Source organism: Dermacentor albipictus, unplaced genomic scaffold (assembly GCF_038994185.2).
Source record: "Dermacentor albipictus isolate Rhodes 1998 colony unplaced genomic scaffold, USDA_Dalb.pri_finalv2 scaffold_15, whole genome shotgun sequence".
Lineage (NCBI taxonomy): Eukaryota > Metazoa > Arthropoda > Arachnida > Ixodida > Ixodidae > Dermacentor > Dermacentor albipictus.
This window is the reverse complement of record NW_027225569.1, coordinates 1628612-1638363: the sequence shown is the minus strand read 5'-3', so window position 1 is coordinate 1638363 and position 9752 is coordinate 1628612. Positions and strand designations below refer to the sequence as shown.

The following is a 9752-nucleotide window of genomic DNA, read 5'->3' as shown; positions in this document are numbered from 1 at the left end:
AGCATTGGTGTACCAAGTCGAACATATATCAGCCTATTTCTCCGACCACAAAGCTTCCTTCATGACTGTCAAGAACTGTTAGTGGAGTCTTTGTTAAAGGAATACGTGTGAAAAATAAAAAAAAAATTCTGTGATAGAGCATACATGTGTTGCTCGATTTCTTTGCCTCAATCTATCGAAAAGGTGAAACAGCTTATTTGCTGCGCTCAAATTTCGCATTAGGAAGTAACGTAATCGTCGGTAATTTTTTTCTCCCGCAGACAGGCTGCTCTGCCGTCCCGCAGAGCGATGGGTCGAGTACCTATGTTTCCCGTGCCGCTGACGAGAACAGCCAATGGGGGCCGACCGTGAACCGTGACGTCGGTCCCAGTTCAGTGACCCCGTCGGCGGAGGCAGGAGGCTGCGCGCGTGCTGCGGGACACTCGGCGGTTGCTCGGCGCGCTGTCCTGTGTGTTCCTGCCTGCTGCCATCGTCTTTTTGCGCTGCCCCTTCAAGATGAACATGCGACTTGAGGATTTTCAGCGGTTGCTGGAGTGTATTCGGTCATATCCTTTTCTTTATGACAAGATGCATTGCGACTATACAGACACGGATGCTAAGATGAACCGATGGGAGGTAATAGGACTGGAGTTCGGCCTGACTGGTAAGTTTATTTCGTTGTGGAGTGTCTAGTATACGGTGTCGACCCCGGTGTCGGTCAGCATGAGGAAAATTTTTTCGGCAGCTTCCGAAGCATCATCAAAATTAAGAAATGCCAGGGATCGCTGGCTTAAGATCGTCAGCGACACTGACTCCACGTGTCGGAGTGGGGCACCCGGCAACGGCGGCAACGCCGCGAAAAAGTGGGCGCTCTTCCCCATAATCGACGGCATACTGCGAAGCACGCCGCACTACGCCCTCAGGTTAGTATACTCACACCTTTGCCGGCATGTTTTAACGCGATAGCGTTAAGGAGCTCGTGTCGCAGAAAAGCCGGTGTCGTCGGCGTCGGGTGTCGGCGTCGGCGGCGTCGACCGTGAGCGATAAATCACGGCAGGCGCTTCATAAATAAAAAGCAACTTCCAAGATTGGCCCTGTGGGAATCGAACCCAGGTCTCCGGAGTGTGAGACGGAGACGCTACCACTCAGCCACGAGTTCGATGCTTCCAAGCGGTGCAAACGCGCCTCTAGTGAATGCGGTGTTGCCTTCGAAACGAGCCGTGGAAAGTTATACTGCGGTGTATATCGGTAATTATGAACATGTAACGTACAGAAGTCACAATTTTACCGTTTCAGTGTGAATCTTTTTCTGACTTGGTGCCTAGCCACAGTGCTCCAAAAGTGCCTCCGCTACCCTTTTCGCAGTGGGAAGCAGAAGCAGCGGTGCATGTTTCCTTCTTTGCTTGCCATACGCGAACTTTTTCAGTGCCATAGTTCTTTCTCAACGTCCCGTACCGCTTATTTCCATCCCCACATTTTCGTCTGCACTTTCGCAAAGCGTGCTTTGCCCCAATATATCATTGAAAAGCTAGCTAGAATTGGGCGCGACTGGGCACCGCCTCCGGGTCCCTTTGTGCATGCGGCACTTTGCTTCGATACGCGTCTGCGTACGGCGGTTTATAAGCATATACCATGTTTCACAACATAATGCCAGGTGCGATTTTTTAAGATTCTTTGATATCTCCCGCGGAATATTGCAAATTCCATGTTCTCAGTTCGCGTAATATGAAAGTTTGTCTGGGATAGTTAGAAGCCATGTTGCCTCACTGACAATGCTGTAAACACTTATCCTTTTTTTTCACCTCAGGACCACGACAAACATTCAGAATGAAACCGGGTATGTATGGTTATGAACTGCAGCTGAGATTTGGATGCATGCTTGAGCACCAAAATGTTCTATCCTGGCGTCTTGTTATGCAGACAATCACCAGGGCCGAGTCAGCCAAATTGCAGCAGTCTTGCTACCACAGAAAGGTAAGCATTATTGTCTGTTTGGCTGGCAAACGTATGACCTTATGTCAAGCTTCTGATTGTATTTTGAGAAGCGTTGAGGCAAGGTGAGAGGATATTTCATTGTTTCATGCAGTACTGACAAAAGCCAGAACTCTCCAGACATGGAGCTTCTGGAACTGTAAGTACACACTCAATAAGCACGTATGAACTGTGTTATACAGTACACACTACAGATTTGGAAATTTTTGTACCTTTGAAATAATAAACCATACATTTGTGCTTCTCAGTATGTTTTCAAGCAGTGTTGGTACAAGGAGAGTACAAAGAATGTCATGTTTTAATACATTTATCTGATGCAGTGCTGATATAAACAGCCAGAGCCCTGCAGAAGCGCAGCTTCTCACATTGTAAGTAGACACATCCATGCGTAAGTCTACATCATGCTGCAAGTTCAGTGAACTCGCATTTTGTACAATCCAGGTACGACGACACAGTTGACTCGGAGGACCACGACAGCAGGTAAGCATCTACCATCCTTTTTACTGACATTTGCAAGTATTTTGCGGTAAGTGATCGATGTCAGAAAATTCAGAAGTGCATTGTTTGTCACGCAGCCCAGCACCTGCTCAAGCTGGGTTTTCAAGGTCCTGTAGCCCTTCACCAGCTCAAAACCGGGGGCCACATCCTCCAGCTGAGACTGGTGGGCAATACACGCCGCCGGCCAGGTACACAAGGAAGCAAACTTTGCCATGTAGTCATTTCTTGAATTGTTTTTGTGCTTTTTCTTCTCAAGGCTGTCCAAAGGAATACCTGCCGGAGGGCCACCTTCACGGTACGTACTTGAAAGTTTCATTCTTCCTAACAAAAGAGAGATTTAAAAAATGGTGTGAAAGAATGCAGTTTTCATCATTTTGCAGAAGGAGGAAGAGGACAGACGATAATTTTGAAGATTGCGTCAAGGCGACCCTTGACAAATGTGCTGACAGCCTTGCAAGCATCACAAGAAAACAAAGGAATGAAGTTGAATGCGAAGACGACAGTGAAGCCACGGGCCGCTTAGTCACCGTGAAGCTGCGTGCTCTACCACCAAGGCAGCGATCGCAAGCTATATTTATTATATCCAAAATTTTGTATGAAGCTGAGCAAGATAGTCTACAGTAAAGCAATTGGCCTTCATTTTGTGGTGAAATAAAGCCTACGTTTGTTTGAACTCAAGAGTATGATGCCTGAATTCATTTTAAAGAACATCTTTTAGAGCCGATGCAGCATTATCCTGCTTGTTTTACCTTCCGTCCTGCACGGTTGACGATCCTTTGTTGCCATGGAACTTTGCCATCCGTGACAAAATCTTGTGCCAGTCTGTCGCGCACATTCATAGCAGACCTGCAATACATCGCAGCAGCTCAACATACACGGCATAAAAATGTTGATTGACGCAGGCTTTCCATATTTACGTTGCAGAGTGGCAACCTTGTCTGCTTATCCCTCTCATTGCTGGAAGGTCATTGCCGTCTGTCCTCCATAAGCCTGGAGTTTCGTTTCCTTGCCAGTCCTCACTGTCGGCATAGCCAGGTGGGCTGTAGGCAGATCGTGCTAATGCGCTCTCCGACATCATGAATTGTGTAGCACAACACACGCCTTGCAAATATTTTCTGTTGTTTCCCCTGATGCCCTAAAGGGCCTCCTTAATATTCGCCATCTTGCAGCCATTATGCCAAACGAATTTTCAATGGCCCGGCGAGCCCGGCTTAAACGGTAGTTAAGTTGCTCTCTGCTGGGTTCTCCTCACGTCCAGATGGGCTTAACCTGTGCTTCTGCAGTTCTAGAAAGGACAACATGAGGCATATTATTTGAAGGAATTTTGCCACTCCAAATCATTTTAAATTTTAACGAAAAGGTAAAGGAACAATGAACAATAAAGTTAATCATGGCTGTGTTTGACAAAGCTTTCTGTTCAGAATGGCGCTTTACAAAATGAATTGTGTCAACCAGAATGGCTTCTATCGTACACTTGATTTCACAATAAAGTGAGCTTGGTTACAATAAGTACTACTGCTTTTGAGCCGTGGCAGCAATAGGCGCGCCTGCCCTTCTTGCTCTCGACGGCGAAACATGGGTCGCACCCAAAATCGGCGCTTCCGTGCATTCCGTGCACGGCGACGGTGGAGAAGCAGCGAACAAGCAAGTATGAGTACGTTTACCGTAGCCAACAGCTCATCGTTCGAACCAGCCATCCTTGTGACAAAAAGGGCGACGCGAGGAGAGCTAGCAGACGGTCAAGACGACCACGTGAGAAATCTGGTGTCACATGACTATCCCCTTCCCCTCTCTGCTCGTTAGGGTCCTCCCTCAACGCCTCCTATCTCTACATTCCATGAACCGCAGCGAGAAAACGCGCGCAGTGTGATCGTCATTCCGAGCAGCTGCGACGCAGCGGCGTCGTTTACGCGGTGCCGCTGCGGGAAGTCTCCCGCTAGTGTGAGCGCGCCTTTACACATACGGCTCGACCTTCGGTCGCTTCTCCGGCGGGGTAAAAAGCTCCTTGAACGTCTGCTCATCCAATGCTAAATCCTCCTCGTGGCCGCTGCTGTCCGAAGAGGAGCTTGTGCTCGAATCTGTGCTACAGCTGCTGTCTTCATCAAACAGCAACAATAACTCTTCGTCCAGACGGCAGCGCTTAGCTACTGCCATTACGCTTGCTGGCATCGGCCGACTATCACCGCTACCACCGTCTGCCATTTTTCCACGGCTTTCCCGGGGATTAAACCAGAAGTGACGTCAAAAAAGTGATGTGACTTCCTTCGTTCTCCCTGCTACTCCGCCGCTGACGACGGAGCACCTCGGACTGCTCTCGGCTGCTCACGGCGCCGTCAAAGCGCGCCTCCTCTGCCATTGAAACACGACGCTCGCACTCTTGTTCGACCAATGGTAGGCGCTGGAACTCGCGAGAGCACTTTGAGCGCAGTTTCAAGTGCTCCTGTTCGCACAATGGAAACCGATATTAACCTCGAGGAATTGGCAGCCTGGTTGTTGCCTGCATCAGCTCTCTCATCTCGATCAGCTTTCTTGTGCTCTTTTCATCTCTTTTACCTTGTTGTTTTTATCACGTTATTTTATTATTAATAAGTTTTTCGTCTTTATGCCCCTTTTTAAACGTTCCTACTCTTCCGCACGTCGCTCCTGGTTTTTTTTTTTGTAGCACAATGCTACCAATTCTTCCGGTCCGTACATGGCCTCAACTGGGTAAACAAAGGGCAACCCAACTCTGAGGCTCACAGCAAAACTACCGTGGGAGCCAACCCCAGTCCCAATACACTGCGGTTAATCCTTCCACAATTAATACTTTGCAAGCAATTCATTCTTGTACTCCTGGATTTTCTATCGTGTGTTCTCCTGTTCGTGTTCCCTCTCTGTCTTTTCTTTTTCTTCTTTTTGACCAAGTGGCTGACAAGCAAGGAAGCCTGGATATACGCCAACCCAAATCCAAATCATCACGTCAAAATGAGCCAAAGGAAATCCCGCCGCCTTTCACCGATCACGCTGCCCCGCTGATAATCATGGCAGTCCAGGCTATCCTCTACACCCCCCGACCACCAGCGGGGGAAAATGAATAAAAAGGCACCTAGCCAAATGCCTCGTTATGAAATTAGTGACGCGCATTAATGAATTAACGAGATTCCCACTGTCCCCCCCCACTGTCCCTATCTACTTGCAGGTGGGGTACACTCAACCCCTCTCACACTCTGTCCCTATCTACTACTACTATCATCATCGCCGCCGAGGGGCTCGGGCCAGCCGTTTTCAAGGCAGCGGGTTTTTTCCGGATTTCACCCATCAAAAGAGTGAGTACATGCAAACCCTTTGACACTCCTCTTATCTAAACACTCCGAGAACCTGCAGACACCGAAAACCGCATCGAAATCGGCCAAGAAACAGCAAAAATCTGTGATTTCTTGTTGTAAACAAGGCCCCACGGCGGCCATTACGGCCGCGATCGCCGAATATCAACAAATAAGGAGCCTACAAACGGAATTCCGGTGTCTGGAGACTCCTTGAGTGAACGCGAGTGCGAATCAACAAGTTTCGTCGCAAGAGATCGCAGAAGTTTGAAGAAAAAAGCAGTTTTTCGACCCTAGGCGGGCATGGTCCCCCGCCAGAACATGGGCGCCGCCATTTTGGATTTCGGAACTTCCAAGTGAAAACCGACATAACTTCGCAAGTTTCGGGCCTAGAATCACGGTTCTGGTACCAAATGAACCAGAAAAATGTGTAGATAGTGATAGGAAAAAGCGCGAAGTCGCTACTTGAAGTGGAACGCCGAAAAAAAATACGCCATTTCTGTCAAGGTTGAAAACTTGCCCATGGTGGCCTGACAAGGCGACTATATTCCGCTAAATTTGGCTAAAGTGCGAACTTTTTCCCAAAAATTGGTGAAAAGACGTGTGGTGCCAAGGACAAGCTTCAAGTAAGCTAAAAGCACAAGGTTGCCAACACAAAAGCACTTCTAAGCCAAAAACGGCGGAATAACCAGAGAAAAGAAATGCAATCTCTCAAAAGTAAAAAGACAGTAGCACAGGCTACACGGGACGATTTCAAGGTGCGGCAAACCCAAAGAGCCCCTGAAGAAGGCGAGACGGTGTCACGAACAAGCACACCATCAACATCAGGAGCCAAAGGGAGACCACCAATGTCTGGTACCGAACCAAGACAGCGCAACCCTCAAGCAGCTTCCGACGAACAGAAGAAAGAGAAAACAAAGAAGAAACTGAAAGGAAAAGAAAGCAAGCAAGAACTCATGTCACAGACAAGAGAAAATGTGAAGACCAATGAGAAGGACCAAATCCTCAGTGACGAAGTCCCATGGTACGACTTTGAAGATAAGGAAGGAAGACACCGAAAGTCACCTGAAGACAACTTCACAAGAGGAAACGAAACAGATGTTAAAGATTCCTGGGACGAAGACGAACACGAAGAGGAAAATGACGACCCCAATGAAACCGAGCAGATCAAGGAACAAAGCCAGATCCCAAAATTGGATGACGTGCAAATACAACCACCGCACGAAACAAAGAAAGGAGAGAGACACTTGGTCCTATCCAAGCTGGGAAAAGCAGATAGGGCCATCATGAAAGCCCTCATCAAAATTTCCACAATTAGCGGTGGAAATGAAGAAGTGTTGAAACAAATCGACTCAATCCTATCCGAGCATTCGAAGATCAAGAACATCATAATCGAACAGGGGCAAGAAATCTCATACCAAGAAGGAAGAATAAAGGAACTAGAGAAAAGAGTGGAAGTAGAAAAGAAAACCGAGAACCACGAACCAGCCCAGGAAGACATAGAAAAAGAGGCAACAGCCAAACCCTCCTACGCACTAGTTGTCACCTCAGACAACATGAAGAAAAAGGAGGTCGAAACACTGATCAAAAAGAACATTGACCCACTTCAGTTGGGCATACGAGACGCAACCATGAGAACAGGTAGGGAGGGAGTCGTTCTCACGACAACCTCCAAAGAAGCGTCCGCTAAACTACAAGAGCATATCCAAAGGAAAGCCGAAATGAGGAACCTCCACATCAGAACACCCAAAGAAATCAGATACCACATCAAGGTAATTGGCATCGATGAAGATATGGAAACTAACGGACTGGAAGAGAAGATAATCGAACAAAACCACCTTCAATGCAACCCTGAGGACATACTTGTGAAAAAAAGATGGAAAGGCCGGCAAGGAGATACAATTGTGCTAGGCTTAAACAGGAGGGGATTCACTGCAGTCAAGGGCAAGAACTTCCTTAATGTCGCATGGAGCAGATGCCCCATCTTTGACCACGTCTACATGCCGAGATGCACAAGGTGTGCAAAACACGGACACAGTTCTGCTGATTGTCAAGCAGCAAGACACTGCGTGAACTGTGGACAGGAGGGTCACCACCAGAGCGAATGCGAGAATGATCCCTATTGCAGAGTATGCGAACTGGAAGGAACAGAAGAAGAAAGAGATCATTCTATGATGTCGTGGGAATGCCCGGTTTACCGGGATAAACTCGAACTTGAGAAGCGAAGACTTCTAGCCCGCTTGACCTAAGACAGAACAACACCATTTACAACATTATAACAATGGCTAACGTTACTGAAATGCAAATAATCCAGGTTAATCTAGCGAGAGCCTACAAAGCGAATCAGTCGCTAAACAATTTTCAACAAGAAGAGCAAATAGACATATCAATCGTCCAGGAGCCATACGCTCTAAATAACAAGGTAATAGGATTTCCAATAAAAAACAAAATAGTCGCATTCGAGAAAGAACCTAAAACGGCAATAATTATACATAAAGAGGACATAAGCATATTCCCCATAGTAATCGAACAGAAAATAATAGCAGCAAAAGTTGCGAAAGGAACCAGAGAACTGCTCATTATTAACTGTTACTGTCCCCCCCACGAAAATGTAGGTCAAGCATTATCGAAGATAGAGAAGGTAATAAATACCATTACCTTTACAGAAATTCTAATTACAGGAGACTTCAATGCAAAAAACAAAATGTGGGGCAGCCAAACTAATGACGAAAAAGGGGAAGGAATTTTAGAGTTCATAATAAAACACAACTTAGTAATCCTCAATGAAAAAGACTCGCCACCTACATTTAGAACAGAAAGAGCAAAAGGCTGGATTGATCTTAGTATAACGAACGACAATCTATATACAAACATAGCACAATGGGAAGTTCTAAAAAATCATAATAATAGCGATCATCGGTATATTAAAATAGTAATAAAAAACGTAGAACCGTTGGAAAGTTATGGTATAACATTAAAAGGTCAAACAAAAATAATCGAACATTTGCAGAAGGATCAATGGTTTACGGAAATACAAAGCCAGATTAATAATGCTAATGATATTGAAAATGTCGTAACCACCCTCTACGAAAAAATTGAAGAACTGGAAAGCAGATACAGAAAGAAAAAACAACCACCAAAACGAAAAACTAACCCGTGGTGGACAAACGAATTAGAAATAGAAAGGAAGAGAGTTAGAGCATATAGAAGGAGATATCAAAGATCCAAAGGTGATATAAGGCAACAATTTAAAAAAGAATACTATAAAGAACACGACGTTTATAACAATATGTTGGAAGAAGCTAAAAACAACAGCTGGAAAATATTATGTACCAAAACAACAAAAAACCCATTCAATTTACCATACAAAATAGCAAGAAATCAAATAAAAACTAGTGTTGTATTTAGCAGCATCAAGAAAGAGAACGGAGAATTTACCATGTCAATAAAAGAAACAGTAGAGCACCTATTAGATAGTTTATACCCTAATTGGGTAGGGGATGTCATAGAAGACAGTGTACAAGAGGGAGAATTAAACGAAATCAGAGAAGAAATAGGAGAAAACATACTCGAAAAAACAACTAACGAAGATGCTACCATACCCAACAACGACCTCTCTTTTACAGAAGGAGAGATTACTAATATTGTAAAAAATCTTAGGAAAGATGTAACACCAGGCCCTGACAATTTGAAAACCACATTTATTCAAGCAATATATGACAAACATAAACTTTTTTTCCTAAATCTATTCAACGCATGCCTAAGAGAAGGCCACTTTCCCGAACGGTGGAAACAATCAAAAGTGATTCTTATACCGAAAACAAAATCTGACGGTAAAACAGAAGAAAACAAGTACCGTCCGATTGCTATTAATTCAATCCTAGGGAAAATTCTAGAAAAACTATTGAAGGATAGGCTCTATCACTTTTTATATAAAAATCAACACTTTCAAAAAAACCAGTTTGGATTTACACATAATAC

General features: G+C 45.3%; 1 protein-coding gene across 1 annotated transcript; it reads left to right on the top strand.

Moving 5' to 3' along the window:
- Window positions 1-1904: 1904 nt before the first annotated feature.
- LOC139051885 (uncharacterized) lies at window positions 1905-3093 on the top strand. Its single transcript, XM_070528922.1, has 7 exons — window positions 1905-1953; window positions 2066-2110; window positions 2292-2339; window positions 2413-2451; window positions 2547-2657; window positions 2726-2764; window positions 2850-3093. Exons 2-7 carry the CDS (start codon window positions 2094-2096, stop codon window positions 3091-3093), a joined length of 498 nt encoding a protein of 165 aa, XP_070385023.1. The 5' UTR covers window positions 1905-1953; window positions 2066-2093.
- The last annotated feature ends 6659 nt before the right edge of the window (window positions 3094-9752 follow it).

Excerpts from the sequence above, each read along its gene's own strand:
- LOC139051885 (XM_070528922.1), top strand. Across the intron at positions 2,452-2,546 it reads TCGGAGGACCACGACAGCAG|CCCAGCACCTGCTCAAGCTG; the intron begins GTAAGCATCTAC and ends TTTGTCACGCAG. Across the intron at positions 2,765-2,849 it reads GCCGGAGGGCCACCTTCACG|AAGGAGGAAGAGGACAGACG; the intron begins GTACGTACTTGA and ends ATCATTTTGCAG.